Genomic DNA, 19134 nt, shown 5'->3' with positions numbered 1-19134 from the left:
GTCAAACAGTTCTCAAGACTTATTGAGAGGAGCAAATCACTGGGGAGCTCCCTCCAGGATGATATACCTTCAAGGGCTTTTTTTCTGTTTGCATTCGCACTGCCAGTAGGAACGCTGAAGTGATGTAAGCTGGCTTGCTAGTGTGACGTGAGCAGGAAATGCAAGCGAAGATTTTTATATTTTGTTTAGACACGTCAAAATCATGCTGTATTTCTTCCATCACATACGGTATAGGATCAATAAAACCTGGACTTCTCTGTCGGTCCATCTGTCTGTGGTTTTTTTTCCCCATTTTTTAATACGAACGTTAAGAGTTGTTCTTTACACTGTGAGCTAATTAATTTGTACTGTCCCTCCCACTCCCTCAGATCTTCTGTCTGTGGACTTCTGACTGTTCCACATTTTAAACTGGCATCTATGGGTGGCAGATCATTCAGTGTTGCTGCTCCTAAACTTTGGAACTCGTTATCACAATCGCTTCATGACTGTTCCACTCTCTCTTCCTTCAAAGCTAACTTGAAAACTTTTCTCTTTACCTCACACTACTCTTCCTTGTGTGGCCTTTTTTTTTGGTAAGTCCTGTGTAAAGCGTCCTTGGGTTTGTGAAAGGCGCTATATAAATTAAACTTCTCATCTCATCTCATTATCTCTAGCCGCTTTATTCTGTTCTACAGGGTCGCAGGCAAGCTGGAGCCTATCCCAGCTGACTATGGGCGAAAGGCGGGGTACACCCTGGACAAGTCGCCAGGTCATCACAGGGCTGACACATAGACACAGTTAATCATTCACACTCACATTCACACCTACGGTCAATTTAGAGTCACCAGTTAACCTAACCTGCATGTCTTTGGACTGTAGGGGAGCACCCAGAGGAAACCCACGCGGACACGGGGACAACATGCAAACTCCGCACAGAATGGCCCTCGCCGGCCACGGGGCTCGAACCCGGACCTTCTTGCTGTGAGGCGACAGCGCTAACCACTACACCACCGTGCCGCCCTTAAATTGAACTTATTATTATTATTATTATTGCGAATGTTTTACACAGATTTTTAAAAATTGCTATTGCCAGCACTGCACTGGTTTGTGTTCAACCAATCACAGTACACTTACGTTGCTCATGGTTCCTCTTATACTGGGAGAGTACCTTCCCTGAAGTAGGCGCTAAAAAAGTCCCTCAAAACAGAGCTCGAATAACAACGTTCTTAAGTCCTGAAGTATGGACACACACAAAAAAGGGGGAACTTTCTCCAACAGTTCTAAGAACTATGAAAAAATTCTTTCAGTCCGAAAGCACCTTTTGTGGGAAGACCCATGTGTGTGTGCGCGATGGTCAGGTATCCACCTACTTTTGGCCAGATACTGTATAAACTGCTTTATCGTCCAAAGTTATCAGCATTTAATTAAGGTCTCATAGGACATTAGGATAAAAGTCTCATCAGGATAAAAGTGGAAAGTGGTTAAATATGTATGTAAAACTCTGATGAAATGATTTGTTTAATTTTTTATGTGTTGAGTTGTTGTTTTGCCCGTTTTTGTTTTGTCTGTGACACGAGTAGTCATCATATTGTCGTACAGCAGAAGACAAACTTCAAATTGTCGAAAACGGTTTGTGTAGTTAATTGAAATGTCACCATGTTCTCTGTGGCACGTTAACTGTTGTGATGCTGGATTTGTTGGAGTCAGACACTGCCAACAACAAGCAAGCAAGTTTTAACATTAATAAAACACTGTAACTATCTCAAGACCTTTTTTTTTTAATAGAAACAGGTTCCGAAAATGTGACCAGACAGACAGACAGCCACATGGACAGATGTCCATCTGGCTGTCCGTCTGTCCGGTCACATTTTCGTTTCCGGGCCATATCTTTAAAACTACTGAAGATATATTTTGTATACATATCAAGCAACATGTGAACTGGTGCCTTTTGCTATTTTGGATTTTTGAAAAAAAAAGTATTTTTCAAATTTTTACATTTAAAAAAACCTAGATTTTGAGTTAGTTTCTAAGAGCGATGTTCGTTTCCGGAGCATATATCCAAAACTATTCATGATATGGATTTGAAACTTGGTATACATGTTAACAAGGTGATATCAATGTGCCTTTTCATAATAAGAGATTTGAGAAATTTTAATTTTTCATGTTTCCATGGAAAAAATTTCAGACTTAGTTTCTCAGGTTAGTCTTAGGGGTAGGTTTTGTTTCCGGAGCAGAACTTGAAAGCTATGAGTGGTATGGTCTTGAAAGTTGGTACATGTGTTGATTACGTAATGTATATGTGCCTTTTGATACTAAGAAATGTGAGAAATTGTAATTTTTAGCTCACCTGGACCAAAGGTCTGGTGGGTTTATGCCATGGGCTGCTGAGGTCAGTGTAAAGAGGTAGGGTTGGTTTCCTGCAGCAGAACTTGAAAAATGTGACCGATAATATCTTGAAGCTTGGTATATAGTTGGTATATACACTACCGTTCAAAAGTTTGGGGTCACCCAGACAATTTTGTGCTTTCCATGAAAAGTCACACTTTTATTTACCACCATAAGTTGTAAAATGAATAGAAAATATAGTCGAGACATTTTTCTGGCCATTTTGAGCATTTAATCGACCCCACAAATGTGATGCTCCAGAAACTCAATCTGCTCAAAGGAAGGTCAGTTTTATAGCTTCTCTAAAGAGCTCAACTGTTTTCAGCTGTGCTAACATGATTGTACAAGGGTTTTCTAATCATCCATTAGCCTTCTGAGGCAATGAGCAAACACATTGTACCATTAGAACACTGGAGTGAGAGTTGCTGGAAATGGGCCTCTATACACCTATGGAGATATTGCACCAAAAACCAGACATTTGCAGCTAGAATAGTCATTTACCACATTAGCAATGTATAGAGTGGATTTCTGATTAGTTTAAAGTGATCTTCATTGAAAAGAACAGTGCTTTTCTTTCAAAAATAAGGACATTTCAAAGTGACCCCAAACTTTTGAATGGTAGTGTAGGGCGGGGGATACAGATGACTCTGTCTTCTTGGTTTGTTTGTTTTTTAAATCTATACAGCACTTTATGAGTACTAGCCAGTTTCTTGAGCAGTCTTTTGCTCTTTTCCCTCAGAAACTGAACAGCTTTAGCTTTCTCTTCACCTTCATGTCTGAGTGACTGCTATAGTAAACAGTCTAAATCAGTGGTTCTCAAACATTTTGTCCCTTTTAAATTAAAAACAGGTTCTTACCCTGTCAGTAGAAACTTATTTAACAGCAAACTATTAGAAATTAGGCATAAATTAAATGAATATCATGAAATGGGGGAGAAAAAGTTTATTTAACCAAAATTCCTTACTTTCTACCCAGAACCCATTTTTATTCAATGTTAACTATTAAATTCTAGTTGGCATTTTTATACGCATAATCATTTTGATAATGATGGGCTTCTACTAATGTAACCAAATTAGAAAATTACTGCGTAGGCCTGTGGGGTTTTTCTGGACCCCACATTCAGCACCAGAAGAATGGTGTCTTTTACAGAGTCAGAATTGTGAAAGTCGCTGCTTTTTTTTCTGATTTCAAAGGTGACGTATTATACCCCTTGATCTCTGAGGTCTTAATGAAATACTTGTGACAGGTTTTGGTCAAAATACCACAAGGATAAAACACCACAGCTCCCTTCTCACCCTGTCTAAACAGAACTGGGGTGGGTTTCCCAAAAGCCTCTTAACGCTAAGAGCATCTTAACTAGGAGAGAGAGTGTTCATTGTGATGCTCGCGCTATCATTTAATGATGATCTTTGTGCTACGATGCTTTTGGGAAACCCACCCCTGGTCAGAATGGCTGATTTGAGCACCTGTACCGGTACCTTTAAGTCATAATGAGCCACTGATCAGCTCACGCCCCTCTTCTGCCAGCCAATCAGGGAGCACTTTGTCATGAATATTCATTCACAAAGGCAGTTCTCAAGCCATGAATGGAGATACTCAGCTGAGGGGGCGGGATTATTCTAATGAGCTCCACTTATGACATAGAAAGAGGAGACAAATCTGAACGCCTTGCTGAAGCTCATGTTTTCTGAAACAGGAAGCCCAAAAGAAACTGACTGGGTGACTTATTTCAGAGTTTGTAGGTTGGTAGGCTCCAGATGCACAAGCAGGCCTGCCGACAGGGGGGGACAAACGGGTATGTTGTCCCGGGCCCAGGAATGGGGGGGGCCCAGAACTGGGCTCTCATGAAGTTGCGATTATTTTATTTCATTTCAAAATGTGTTGATTTGGGGGAGAAATGTGCTATATTTGCATTCAATAAATGATTTCTAGATCTTTTTCCTTTATTGTCTTTGAAAAAGGCGTCAAGAACCCCCTACCACCCCTAATGCAAAAATGGTTTGGTCTGACTCTTTGATTAAGGGGAAAAAACCGACATCGTTCGATCATAGCGCTTCGACAATCAGCGTGCGTTCCATTTGCTAACATGCACAAGTCAGGAGCACAGAAAAGAAAAGAGAAAAAGAGAGGAAGAAACCAAGAGACTCAGGGGCTCACTGCATAAATATTTTAAAAAAGATTCGGATGATGCAGCAGGTACTAGCAAAGGCAGTGGGGCATCTGAGCCAGGTAAGACCAGTGTTGGGCACATTACTTTCAAAAAGTAATTAGTTATAGTTACTAGTTACTTTTCCCAAAAAGTAACTGAGTTAGTAACGGAGTTACTTTGTCATAAAAGTAACTAATTACCAGGGAAAGTAATTATTCCGTTACATTTTGTTCCCCTCAAAAAAAAAAAAATCAAATTCAATTAGTGTAATCATAATAAAAGTGAATGTTAAATGTGTTTAATGACTGAAATGGACACTTAACAGAACCAATTAGTAATGTTATCTACACTATATTAATATTTTTGTGGGACAATGTGAGAAGACATCTATCAAATGTAATATATTTTTGTAGTTATTAAAATTATGTTACTAATTACTGGCCACTGACGAGGACAAACGCTTTGTTCCTCGACATAATGTGCATTGCATGTAAACACTCTTGCCTTTTATTTCAAGTAATGAAAAGTAATGGCTGTATTTCCAATGTGAAAGCGCAGTGCTGGGCTGACCGCTCGCCATCGCTGTGTCTTCCGATTGAAAGAGCGCGCAGTAGGCGTGGCCTACCTACGTATGTTGTCCAAATCTACTCTGATTGGCTTACTGTGCCGTTGTCTCGTGTCTCCCCGCCCCACACGAAAGCAGAGTAAAGAAAGGCTGAACGAGCAGCGTGCCAGATGAGAACAGCTTTAATAAAGTAACGCATAGTATTTTATTGTAAGTAACGGGAACGGTGTTATAACGATGTAAAAAGTAATTAGTTAGATTACTCGTTACTAAAAAAAGTAACGCTGTTAGTAACGCCGTTTATTTCTAACGCCGTTATTCCCATCACTGGGTAAGACACAGCCAACTTTTTCCAGCCCCGTAAAGTAACCCCAACCAAGGCATGCGCGGCACGCAATTCATGTTACAAACGAGGGGAGAGCAAGTCACACTGAACACCATATCAAACGCACAGGGCATTGAATCATTTCATAACCACAACGGCTTAATAACATTGTGTTTCATATATCTGATTGAAGCTAAGAATATTCACATTAGCCCGCAATCATATCCTGCCGTTTCTCGAGCGGTGTGTTCTTCTCTGCTTGTCACACTGGACAGTATGCACGCACGCACAACAAAAGTCCGGCGCATTGCATTTCGCACCTGAATAGTTGCAGACTAAGGAAATGTTAAAATGTTAAAACTGTAAAAATGTTGAAATGCTAAAATGAAATGGTTGTTGACCGGTTGAATGGTTTTTGAATACCTGTCATTTAAGGGTTGGAGTGAGTAGAGACTGGGATAAGAGAGGTGGGTGTGTGTGTGGGTTGGCCGGGGGGGGGGCCCATTCAGCGCATTTTGTCCCGGGCCCAGCCAAAGCTGTCAGCGGCCCTGTGCACAAGCACTGAAAAAGTGAGTTTTTCAGAATACATCCCCTTTAAGGGATTGAAACATGCAAAATCCCTATTTTTGATGCAGCATCCATTTCGTTTTGTATATTATGCTCAAGACAGCATTTCAGATTTCATTCTGGGCAACCAGAAACATGTTTAGCTCCAAGTGTAAATCCATGTATCTTAGAATACAATGCAGATACAAGCCGCCAGAAAAACTTTCATATGTTCAAAATTTTTACAGTTAAAGTCTGTTTAGAAATGCACTTTTTGTTATACATCCTGTGCAACTCATCATTTTCCAATGTTCTTATCTTATCCTTATCTTAATAGAGATCTGATCCGAGTTTTGAAGTGGCATGTGGACCGGATCATCGACGCTGAGCACCATGAGCAGATACAGCAGGTCTTGAAGGTAAAAGTAAAACATATTTCTGCTGCTCAGATGTGCATCACATCTGTCCTTCTGTATGTCATTTTATATATATATATATATATATATATATATATATATATATATATATATATATATATATATACACAATGGGGCCACTGTAATTAATGTAAAAATGTAATGGTTTCCAAGACATAACCTATGTACATATATAGATCTTGCTATGGCAAAAAGCTCATCTCATTATCTCATTATCTCTAGCCGCTTTATCCTTCTACAGGGTCGCAGGCAAGCTGGAGCCTATCCCAGCTGACTACGGGCGAAAGGCGGGGTACACCCTGGACAAGTCGCCAGGTCATCACAGGGCTGACACATAGACACAGACAACCATTCACACTCACATTCACACCTACGGTCAATTTAGAGTCACCAGTTAACCTAACCTGCATGTCTTTGGACTGTGGGGGAAACCGGAGCACCCGGAGGAAACCCACGCGGACACGGGGAGAACATGCAAACTCCACACAGAAAGGCCCTCGCCGGCCCTGGGGCTCGAACCCGGACCTTCTTGCTGTGAAGTGACAGCGCTAAGCACTACACCACCGTGCCGCCTGGCAAAAAGCTAATAAATTTTTAAAAAAATTAATAAAATAACCTACACTTACCGGTCACTTTAATAGGAACTTGTTCTTGATTCTAAGATTCCTGTTCTTGGCTGGCAGGAATGGAATCCAGTGTGTTCTTCTGCTGTTGCATGCTGAGATGCTTTTCTGCTCACCACGGTTGTAAAGAGTTGCTATGAGTTGCTATATCCTTCCTGGCAGCTCGAACCAATCTGGCCATTTCCCTCTGACCTCTCTTATCAACAAGGCGTTTGTTTCCACCCACAGAACTGTCGCTTGCTCACTCACTCACTCAGTGTTTTTTGTTTTTCGCACCATTCTGTATAAACTCTAGAGACTGTTGTGTGTGTGAAAACCCCAGGAGATCAGCACTTTCTGAAATACTCAAACCTTATACTCATCTGGCTCAAACCAACACCCACTGCCACAGTGAAAGTCACACCTTGAGATCACATGTATATTTTTCCCATTCGGATGTTTGAAGTGAACATGAACTGAAGCTCTTGATTTGTATTTGCGTGATTTTATGCATTGTGCTGCTGTCAAAGGATTGGCTGATGAGAGAACTGCATCAAACAGCAGGTGGATGGTGTTCCTAATAAAGTGGCCAGTGAGCGTATGTAGAATAATTATTAATTTTTCTTGCTTGGGAAACAACTAAAAGTGGGCTATGAATATCCGTAAACTCTTTGAGGCTGTCCACACGGCAACGGATTCAGGTGAATCTGATAAAATTGTTTATCGTTTCGGCCTGGCGTCCACACGGCACCGGTGTTTTGGGTGCCCCAAAACGAGAACGGGTTCCAGAGTGGAAAAATCTGGCAACGGCGCTGTTGCGAAGTCGTCTGGATGAGTAGAACGGATTTGTTTACGATTACGTCACAACCACATGACTAGAACAAGCAGCACTCTCGCTGTTTTGTATGAACCACTGCATTGCATTCACTTTTATATACAGCTTTTCTTTTAAATAAACAAGTAACTGAACCATTTCTTGAATTTCTTTTTTTTATTGGATAAGACTGCTTTTCAAAATGTTCACACACAATAAGAAAATTAAGTTATATAAAACTATGCACACTAATAAAACCAATTTGTACACACAGAAGGCACGATTTCCTCACATAGTCGCAGCCATCTTCTTCTTGTTGTTGTGTGTTTGTTCCTGTGAGTGCTTCACGCCGGGTAGAAGAAGGGGTTTATGCGCATGCGTCCTACTTCTTCTATTGTTCTGGTGTCTCCGATGGGACCGTCTTACAGCGCACGTAGAGGTGTGATGTGTATTGCATCGTTTTCAGCAAGCGTTGCGTTGCCATATATACCTGATATTTTACTGATCCGTTGCCCATGTGGACGCGATATTTTTTTAAATAAAATCTCGTTGCTGTTGTCGTGTGGATGTAGCCTTACTCTCATGTAAAATTCCAGGATCGTGGAATAAGCAATTTTTGTAAACACCCCCATGTTACCCTGCTGTTTCAAACAGCTAACCCACTAGTTAACTGCTACATTAGTTTGTCTCTGTCACAGTGAGATTTCAGGATCTCACTTTGCAATGTTGTGATATTCTCAGGGATTTATTTAACAGTTCAACTCGACAAACTATAATATATTACCATGACAACTATAATTTTGTTCATCACTAACATTAGCTATTTTAGCTCCTAGGTTACAGAAAAGTCATTTGAAAATAAATCGAGGATATTGCACGGTTACGCAAAGCTATGAATGAGTGATATATTTTTTGAAATGAAAAGAGAAACTTCATATCTTCGCGCAACCGTGTAATGTTCTTTATATTATATGGACACGTCCAGAAAAAATATGCAAGTTAATCAAAAGACTTTTAATTTTGAACCGTTTTGACATTTTGACAGTGCACGTCTAGTCAGCGGGAAAGCACTGGGAGTGACGTCATCGGAGTGAAATATTGGGAAATACAGTACGTCACTCAGATCTCCGATGCATTTTGTATGAAAAATGCGAGTTTTTCAACACGTGGAGATAAACGCTGGTTACGTAGGTAACCGTGGTTCTACGACTGGTGGAAGACCGCCAGATGGCGCAGTTTAGACTGTGTGAAACCCCTTGCGCTAGCCGCATCTCTTGCCAAGAATTTATACCCAAGTTGTCAACTCGTGATGTATGACGTGCCCTAAATGATAAAACAGTAGCACGTACGTCCATCATTGCCTGTAGCCTTTCTCGCCAGAACCAGAGTCCCGAGTGACTGGTCTATCTGGCGGTCTTCCACCAGTCGTAGAACCACGGTTACCTACGTAACCAGTGTTCTACTTCCTTGTCTCCAGACCGCCAGATGGCGCAGTTTAGACTGTGTGGAAGACTTATGTCCAAGCTGTCATGAGGTCCCAACTAATACATAAGACATAACAAAGGAAAAAACACCACAGTGTTATGTTACTGACTTCACTTTATTGAACAAGTCAGATTAGTTACACTTCTATTATTGCATTTGTAACAATCAAGAACTGGTGGAGGCTGTAAAGCTCACACCTCCCATGAAAGGAACTGCTGTTGTCCACAGCTAATGAACAGATGGAGCAGTGCTAAACATAGCCTGCATGCATGATGAAGAACTAGTAGCAACATTTATCCTGTAGAACCTGGAAAATGTGCAGGCTGACGTCCAGGTTGCAGCCGAACAAATATCCAATAGACTCACACCCTTCAGGGCAGCCCAAGAGGTAGACACAGAACGAGTGGAGTGACATTTCACTGCCATCGGCATGTCATGGCCTGTAGAAGAATAAGCGTAAGATATAGTGTCTGTAATCCAATGAGCCAACCTATCCTTAGACAAGGCCACTCCTTTACATCTGTCACTGAAGCACACAAACAATTGGTCAGTGGTTTGCCAGTCTGCTGTGGCTGTCACATACTGCCTAAGTGCCCTAACAGGACAAAGGTCCATGTTCAGTGTATTATCTGAAGGATCCAAAGCAGGAATAATCAGAGGCCTGTTAACAAAATCTGGACCCAACACTTTAGGTAGAAAAGTAGGGTTCGGCCACAACGTTACTCGTGAGATCTTTGGCCCCCACTGCAGACACAGTGGACTGACGGAGAGCGCTTGCAGCTCATTTACCCTTTTCGCTGAGGCCACTGCAATCAGGAAAGCAGTCTTCATTGAAAGCCACTTAATGTCAGCACTCCCCAGAGGTCCGTATGGAGGGCTACAGAGACTGTTCAACACAATATGGAGGTCCCACTGAGGTACGACACATTTGCGAGGTGGAGTCAAACGTTTTGCACCTTTCAGGAAGGTCACAATCATCTTATGCGCCCCGACAGGGTGCCCTGCCCATCAATTGGACCCCTGTAGGCTGACATCATAGCTACATATCCTCTCAGGGTCGATACAGAGCGACCAGCCTCCAAAAGGCCCTACAGAAATTCCAAAATGTTCTTCAAAGTACTTGCCACTGGGTCAATACTGCGTTCAGAACACCATGCTGAATAATATTTCCATCTGCCACTATACAACAGGCGTGTAGATGGAGAACGAGCATTTAGAAGAGTGTTCCTGACCCCCTGTGAACATTCCAGTATGCCGGATGAGCCCCCAAGGGCCAGACCCAGAGCTTCAGTCTCTGAGGGTGTCTGTGCCACAGACTGCCATTCAACTGGGTCAGCAGGTCTGTCTTGACTGGTAGAGGGCTGGGTGGACCTGTCAACAGTGCTTTCAGAAGATAAAACCAGGAACTGTATACACGGTATGGCGTGACCAGAAGCACAGGCTGGTTGGTCATCCGTATGCTCTCGAGTATCTGCCATATCAGTGGGAATGGAGGGAATGCATACAGCCTCAGGTTTGGCTACTGATGGGCCAACGCATCCTGCCCCAGGGACCCAGGCTCGCCCTGCAGTGAGAACCACTTCGGACAGTGGGTCATCTCTCTGGTGGCAAATAGGTCCACCTCCACTTGTCCATATGTTTTCCAAATCATCTGAACTACCTCCTCATTCAGGTGCCACTCCCCCATGAGGGGTCCGCCCCAAGAGAGAGTGTCCGCTACACAATTCTTCTTCCCAGGCACATGTATCGCCCTCAGAAATAGCAGGTGTGCATCCGCCCACAGCCAGATCTGCCTGGTTAGGGTGTTCAGCAAGGAGGACCTCGTCCCCCCCGGTGGTTGATGTGATATATTGTTGGAGTGTTGTCCGACCGAATAAGGACATATTTGTGTTCCAGCTGTCCTCTGAAGTGCTGTAGTGTCAGCCAGACAGCCCGCAGTTCCAGGTAGTTTATGTGGCAGGACCGGAACCTGTCCTGCCACACACCATGAATCCCCTGGTGATTCCACACTCCACCCCAGCTGTGTTGACTGGCATCCGTGGTGATGACCTCCCTCTTAGCTGGGGGTGGTCCCAGTGTGACTCCCCTCAGAAGAAAAGATCTCAGTGCCCACTGCTTCAGGGAGGCAATGCCCTTTGGTGTCATCGACACCAGCACACGCTTTTGGGTCTGAGCTAAGAGTCTCTTGGCCCTCAGCCATGATTGGAAAGGCCGGAGATGAAGCCTGCCTAATGTAATAACAGGTGTTGCAGCCGCCAACATGCCTGCAAGACGCAGCAGCAGGCCATAGCAGACGGTCTGACTTGACCGGACTCGTGTGGCCAGCCCCAGTATGTTGCGAATTCTTCCCTGAGTCAGGCATGCTTGTAGCGTGATTGCATTCAGGTGAATGCCTATGAAGTCGATGGTCTGAGTCGGTTCCAGTGTGCTCTTCTTGAAGTTCACGTCAAACCAAGAGCTGAAACATGATTGAGTAGTATCTGAGCATTTGCACGCGCTTGCTCTGGGGACCATGCACAAAGCAGCCAGTCGTCCAGATAGGGTAGGACGCGGATGCCCTGGCGATGTAATGGAGACAGGGCCTCGCGCATGCACCTGGTAAAGACCCAGGGGGCCAGTGATAGCCCAAAAGGAAGCACCTTGAACTGGAACGTGCGACCTTCGAAATGGAAACGAAGGAAGAGACGGTGCTGAGGATGAATGGGTACGTGAAAATATGCGTCTCGTAGATCCACTGTAATGAACCAGTCTCCCGCCTCCACTGAGTGGAGCACATCCAGAGTACGCAGCATACAAAAGGGCAGCTGCTTGAGGTAAGTGTTTAGATGGCGTAAGTCTAGTATTGGCCGGAGCCCGCCATCTTTCTTGGGTACGACGAAATAGGTGGAGAACACCCCCCGATGTGTCTGGGGGTCTATTTCTTCTATGGCATCTTTGTTTAAGAGGGACTGAATTTCCGATAGTTGGGCAGAACGTGTTTCTGGGCTTTGAGCACGCGTGACACGTAGCCCTAAGTTTAGAGGAGGCTGGCGGCGAAATTGAAGGTGATAGCCACCTTTTGAGGGTGTTCAGGACCCACAGGTTTGGCGTTGTTGAGCTCCAGTACTCCAGCTGTTGAGGAGTAAAACGCCCTGCCGCCGGCCGCACACCATCAGTCTCGTGACTGTGGGCGGTGTGCAGCTTTGGGGGGACAGCTGTGAGTCGCCCTTGGAAAAGAGGTAGGGGGTCTGCCACGTGTTTTGCACTGCGGAAAGCCATGTTCTGTTTGCCTCCGCTGAGGCTGCTGGAAGGCTGCTGCTCTATGGCGGCGGTAGGAAGGGGCGCCGCGAAAGGTAGGTGGTGGCAATGCCTGAGGTCGTCTGAAAGCAGGTCTCAGTTTCACATGTTGGGAGCGTGTTTCAGAAGCAAGTTGGCGGTGGTTTAGAGCCTCTTGCACTGCTGGGCCAAACACCTGCCCAGTGGCCAAGGGTAGTTGGCGCAAGACATTCCTAGCTGCATCAGGAAAAGGGGACTGTGCTACCCAGATCTGTCTGCGGGCTTGGAGTAGCAGTCCCATAGACTTACCACACTGCTTAGTCATTGCTCCCATGCCCTGAAGAGCAGTGTCTATCAACTCAGAGGCAGCCACATCTGAGGTTCTCTGCAGGGTTGTCTGCAAAGCAAGTAGTAGATGGGCCATGGTATTCAGGACCCGCCCCATTGTAGCCTGACTGTTATAAGCTCTACACACCAAATTGTCAGTGCGTTTGCACTCTGGGCTAGGGCACCGCGGGTCAGCACGAAGGGCTTCATCAGATGGGGCAACCAGTGACACCACCACTGACTCCACCAGTGGCATGGGGCCCAGGCTTGCAGAGCCTGGGTTTGCCATGGAAGCCAACAGTCTAGTGGGACGGTCCATTCTGCTGGTATTTTGCCTCCTTTAGTGCCTCAGTAAACATCTTAAAGTCCTCACAGTGAGGGACAAAGAGATCATTGCTGTGTGTGGATAAGCAGCAAAGATGGTTTGTCTGCACCAGACTCTGAGGATGAGGTTCTTTGTTAAGCTTTGCCAGGGCCATTCGAATGGTTCCTGCTAGAGTGGCATTGACCACTGATGATTCTGGCTCGTCCTCTGACTCCCTGCCACTCTCTGTAGCAGGAGAGTGGAAGGCAACATGGTCGTCTGGGAATGAAAAATCTCTGCCCAAAGGAAACAAGCTATCTGTGGCAGCAAGAGAAACCATATCCTCCTCTCTGTGTAGGGGAGACGGAGGCAGGATTGGCTGTGAAGCAGGCAGAGGGACCTCATCCTCTGTCTGAGAGCCAGGCTGTGACGCATGTTGTGAATGCATACTAATAAGCATCCCTCTTATCTGTGCAACACTCTCTGTCAATTGATCTACCCTGCATGTCAGCTCCTGTGAATGTTTGGGCTTTTTCACTTTTGGGGGAGCATGCGAAGTCATTGTGTGCGTAGCCACTGGGCGCTTACCTGCGCACTCCTGAGCTGGAGGAGAAGAGAGAAGGCAGTCCTCTTTTCCCTCAATGTCTGCTAATCGTGCCTGCTGTTGTTTTATGGAGAGCAGGCTACAATGCACACATGGATCAGTCATAGCCTCTCTGAGATGATTAATTCCCAGGCAGCTGGGGCAGTGATCATGTGGATCTTCCACTTCCATGGGTGTACCACACAGAACACACCAGGCCATACTTACCAATTGTGTTAATGTTATTCTATGAATTATTGTAGCCTATTAACACACAATCAGTTAACGTTATGTGTCATGGAGAGAACACACAAGAGAACTGCTTGTTAACAGTGCTGTAATCCAATCTGATTCACTGTAAGCTTGAGGCCATACAAATGTTTTGGTGCTGGGGGCTGAGCACCTTGCACTTGAGAAGCGGAAAAAGGCACGGGTAAACAGGTGCTCTTTATTTATTGTTTCGCTACGCTGTGCCAGGGAATGGGGACAGGTAGTGGTCGTTTCAGTATTGCGCTGCTGCACCGGGGACTGGGCACTAGCGCGCTACTGATTGTGCTAGACCGGTGGAGAGGTCTGTCACCATGCAACTGAACTTACCTCTCGATGCCGAGCCGGGGATGGCGTCGGTTATGGTTTAAGAAAATGTGTTGTGCCGGGGGCTGGGCGCTAGCACACATTCAGACAAGAGTGTGAGGTGATTATGGTACGGTGTTCCAATGCCGGGGTGTGGGCATCGGACTGTACCTAGCTGCGAATGCTAGTCAGCGTGCTAGACTGGTGTGGTGGGTCTGCACAGCAAAGATAACTCACCTTCTTCTAAGACTAGCTTTTCTAAACTGGAATCCACTGATGATGATATATTCAATCTGATCCGAAGGGTAAAACTGTGGAGACAGTTCCGTAAGATAGCTGTGTTGCATCCACGTCTGATCTCGACAACAGCGAGAAAGTGAAAGGCAATGATAGCATGCGTGCTACTGTTTTATCATTTAGGGCACGTCATACGTCACGAGTTGACAACTTGGGTATAAATTCTTGGCAAGAGATGTGGCTAGCGCAAGGGGTTTCACACAGTCTAAACTGTGCCATCTGGCGGTCTGGAGACAAGGAAGTAGAACTTCATATCTTCAAGCCAACATGTGATTTTCTTTTTATTATTTAGACACATTCACAAACAAAAAGTACCCAAATTTATCAAAACAATTCATCGATTTCTTCATGAGTGACATATAGAGAGCTATGTCATGATTTTGGTTCTCCATGTTCCGGACGGAGCTTGTATGAAAAATACGAGCGCTGTATTACCCAGTAAAACACTCGTGTCCATATAAGAAGTAGTAGAAGAAGTCTTTATTTGTTACATGCACACTCAAGCACAGTAAAATTCCTCCTCTGCATTTAAAGGAGAACTGAAGGCAAAATTCTATTTTTCTATTCAAAATTCTATTTATCTCATTTTATTAAATATAGGAATACATTTCTGACAGCTATTTTGTTAGCCTAACTCTATAGCAAGTTATGAGTGTTTGAAATATGCTATGTAATATATCAGTCCATATGTCAAAGCAATGGTCGTAAACGATATTCGTTGAGACCTGCGCGAGGCATCGTAGGACGGAAGTAAAACGTACAGCGGAAATCAAAGCGACCAACATCTGCCAATGTTGTCAAAAGACGCGCGCTCCGTCTTTCGAACGCTGATGTATTTAAGCCGGAAGTTTTGTTTGTTTTGATAGCAATCGGGAAAGTTTGAAAAAAGTAGGCAGTAATCGTCATTTAAACTAATTTTTGTGCAATATTTCGTTTGGAAAACAGTTTTCAAAATGGCAGCACTGACACCTGGCTGACACTTGACGTTTCGAAGTCTCGCGCAAGTCTCGTGAAGATCATGCGGATAAGCGACGCCTTCCATGTACAAAACGAACTAAATTCAACGTGGCTAAAAACCGAATAGGCCAACAAGTATAATATTTAATTTCAATTGGTTGCCAATATGAGTCACGATATAAGGTTACTAAAACCGAAAACTTAATTGAATAACATGTTAATTAAGAAATGAAGCAAGTTTAAAAATGACTTCAGTTCCCCTTTAATCCATCTGAAGCAGTGAACACACACATGCACACACACAAATGATCAATGAGCACACACACATACCCAGAGCAGTGGGCAGCTATGCTACAGCACCCAGGGAGCAGTTGTAGGTTAGGTGTCTTGCTCAAGGGCACTTCGGCCCAACCTCAGTCTATGAATGTCCCATGTTAACCTAACCTGCATGTCTTTGGACTGTGGGGGGAAACCGGAGCACCTAGAGGAAACCCACACAGACACTGGGAGAACATGCAAACTCTACAGTACACAGAAAGGACCCTGGGCTCGAACCAAGAACCTTCTTGCTGTGAGGCAACAGTGCTAACCACTGTGCTACCAAAATTTTGCCCTGTGCGAGGCTCAAACTCACAACCTTCAGATTATAGGACTGACACGCTACTTACTGCGCTAACAAGGCTCTAACATAATGTAATACTATATACATATATACAGTGGTGCTTGAGGTTGCGAACCCTTTAGAATTTTCTATATTTCTGCATAAATATGACCTAAAACATCATCAGGTTTTCACACAAGTCCTAAAAGTAGATAAAGAGAACCCGGTTAAACAAATGAGACAAAATATTATACTTGGTCATTTATTTATTGAGGAAAATGATCCAATATTACATATCTGTGAGTGGCTAAAGTATGTGAACCTTTGCTTTCAGTATCTGGTGTGACCCCCTTGCGCAGCAATAACTGCACCTAAACGTTTGCGGTAACTGTTGATCAGTCCTGCACACCGGCTTGGAGGAATTTTAGCCCATTCCTCCGTACAGAACAGCTTCAACTCTGGGATGTTGGTGGGTTTCCTCACATGAACTGCTCGCTTCAGGTCCTTCCACAACATTTCGATTGGATTAAGGTCAGGACTTTGACTTGGCCATTCTAAAACATTAACTTTATTCTTCTTTAACCATTCTTTGGTAGAACGACTTGTGTGCTTAGGGTCGTTGTCTTGCTGCATGATCCACCTTTTCTTGAGATTCAGTTCATGGACAGATGTCCTGACATTTTCCTTTAGAATTCGCTGGTATAATTCAGAATTCATTGTTCCATCAATGATGGTAAGCCGTCCTGGCCCAGATGCAGCAAAACAGGCCCAAACCATGATACTACCACCACCATGTTTCACAGATGGGATAAGGTTCTTATGCTGGAATGCAGTGTTTTCCTTTCTCCAAACATAACGCTTCTCATTTCAACCCAAAAGTTCTATTTTGGTCTCATCCATCCACAAAACATTTTTCCAATAGCCTTCTGGCTTGTCCACGTGATCTTTAGCAAACTGCAGATGAGCAGCAGTGTTCTTGTTGGAGAGCAGTAGCTTTCTCCTTGCAACCCTGCCATGCACACCATTGTTGTTCAGTGTTCTCCTGATGGTGGACTCATGAACATTAAAGGCCCGGTCCCACTGCACTTACGGATGCAAAGAGGATGTAAAATGTAAAAAAATCTTTGCCATCCGTTGGAAAACGCTATGCATCCGTTGTGTACTCATTGCATACGTGCTTCATACGCTCTATCCATCAAGCATCCGTCCACTGTGATTTCATCCGCGCAAAAAGTTTTGAGCTGCACAAAACTTTTAGAACGGATGAACTTTCCGCCGTGTACGATGTAAATCCGCGACATATACGAGCAACAAATGTTCTATGTCTGTCATCATCTGTTAAACGTCTGCTGTATCCTCTCTGCATCCTCTGGGCATCCTCGCAACTCACATCCGCTGCAGCTGAAAACGGAAAGAGGGAGGAAAGATAAGGTACATGAAACGTCTATTCATCGTTAGTAGCACGGAAATAGAAAGGATGTAAGCGTATGCATCTCGTATATAAAGTATTCAAAACGGACAAAGCGTTTATATCTGGGATGTATCTCGTATATTTAGGATGTCTGGAGTATGTCTAGAGTATGTAGAAGGACACCTAGCGGACAATTGATATTTTGTATAAAAAGGGGGAGAAAATCATCTAGTAGTAGAGATGTATCGATGTAGCCGCCAGCACGTCTTTCCGCTTTATGCTGACGGCGTGCGTGCTGCATCCCTTTATATCCGCGGAGCAGACGCAGTTCATACCCCCCGCATGCGCAGTGAACGGTCTGCATCCGATATACATCCGCGCAACATCCCCTTTGTTTCCGTTAGGCGTACGTGATGCATCCCCTTCATCCGCTATGCATCCGCTCTTTCTGCTATGCGTCCGCTTCTCAGTTATCACCGGTAACCCCTTCGGAGCTGTCATCCACTTCCATCCGCTTTCATCCGCTAGGCTTCCTATGAACATGCGTTTAACATCCCCGCTATATACTACCCACGTCCGTTCTTTTCCGTTCTGTTTTCGCAAATTTTCGCCAATTTTGTCCATTTCTGGAGCGGATGAAAACGGATAGAGCCACCCCCGAAATTTTGCTCGTCCGCTGTGTCCTTTTTGCATACGTTTTGTGTCCATCGGCCAGTGGGACCGGGCCTTAACATTAGCCAATGTGAGAGAGGCCTTCAGTTGCTTAGAAGTTACCCTGGGGTCCTTTGTGACCTTGCCGACTATTACACGCCTTGCTCTTGGAGTGATCTTTGTTGGTCGACCACTCCTGGGGAGGGTAATGGTCTTGAATTTCCTCCATTTGTACACAGTCTGTCTGACTGTGGATTGGTGGAGTCCAAACTCTTTAGAGATGGTTTTGTAACCTTTTCCAGCCTGATGAGCATCAGGAACGCTTTTTCTGACGTCCTCAGAAATCTCCTTTGTTCGTGCCATGATACACTTCCACAAACATGTGTTGTGAAGATCAGACTTCGATACATCCCTGTTCTTTAAATAAAACAGCGTGCCCAGTCACACCTGATTGTCATCCCATTGATTGAAAACACCTGACTCTAATTTCACCTTCAAATTAACTGCTAATCCTAGAGGTTCACATACTTTTGCCACTCACAGATATGTAATATTGGATCATTTTCCTCAATAAATAAATGACCAAGTATAATATTTTTGTCTCATTTGTTTAACTGGGTTCTCTTTATCTACTTTTAGGACTTGTGTGAAAATCTGATGATGTTTTAGGTCATATTTATGCAGAAATATAGAAAATTCTAAAGGGTTCACAAACATTCAAGCACCACTTTATATATAATTATAATTTTACTGATGAACAATAATAATTTGTTTGTCAGTAAAATTAGGTGAGTTTGCTAGCTATCTTAGCTCACATGTTGTTATGTAGCTGAAAACGTTCACGTCTCTACCTAATCCTTCAGTGAAAGATGACAAAGTAAACTCAAA

The 19134-nt window shown here is 44.1% G+C and overlaps 1 protein-coding gene and 1 non-coding gene across 2 annotated transcripts in view; one reads left to right on the top strand and one right to left on the bottom strand.

Annotated features, from left to right (window-relative positions):
* Window positions 1–19134, top strand: part of dock4 (dedicator of cytokinesis 4) — a 214840-nt gene that overhangs the window by 108046 nt on the left and 87660 nt on the right. The window contains exon 20 of the mRNA XM_060926739.1: window positions 6287–6368. Within this exon, the coding sequence (XP_060782722.1) occupies window positions 6287–6368 (82 nt within the window). The remainder of the gene's footprint in view (window positions 1–6286; window positions 6369–19134) is intronic.
* Window positions 16193–16265, bottom strand: trnai-uau (transfer RNA isoleucine (anticodon UAU)). The gene has a single exon. It is a non-coding gene; the product is annotated as a tRNA-Ile (tRNA).

The sequence above is a fragment of the Neoarius graeffei genome, chromosome 8, assembly GCF_027579695.1.
Source record: "Neoarius graeffei isolate fNeoGra1 chromosome 8, fNeoGra1.pri, whole genome shotgun sequence".
Lineage (NCBI taxonomy): Eukaryota > Metazoa > Chordata > Actinopteri > Siluriformes > Ariidae > Neoarius > Neoarius graeffei.
Note: the sequence above shows the minus strand (reverse complement) of the source record. Positions and strands in the feature narration are given on the sequence as shown.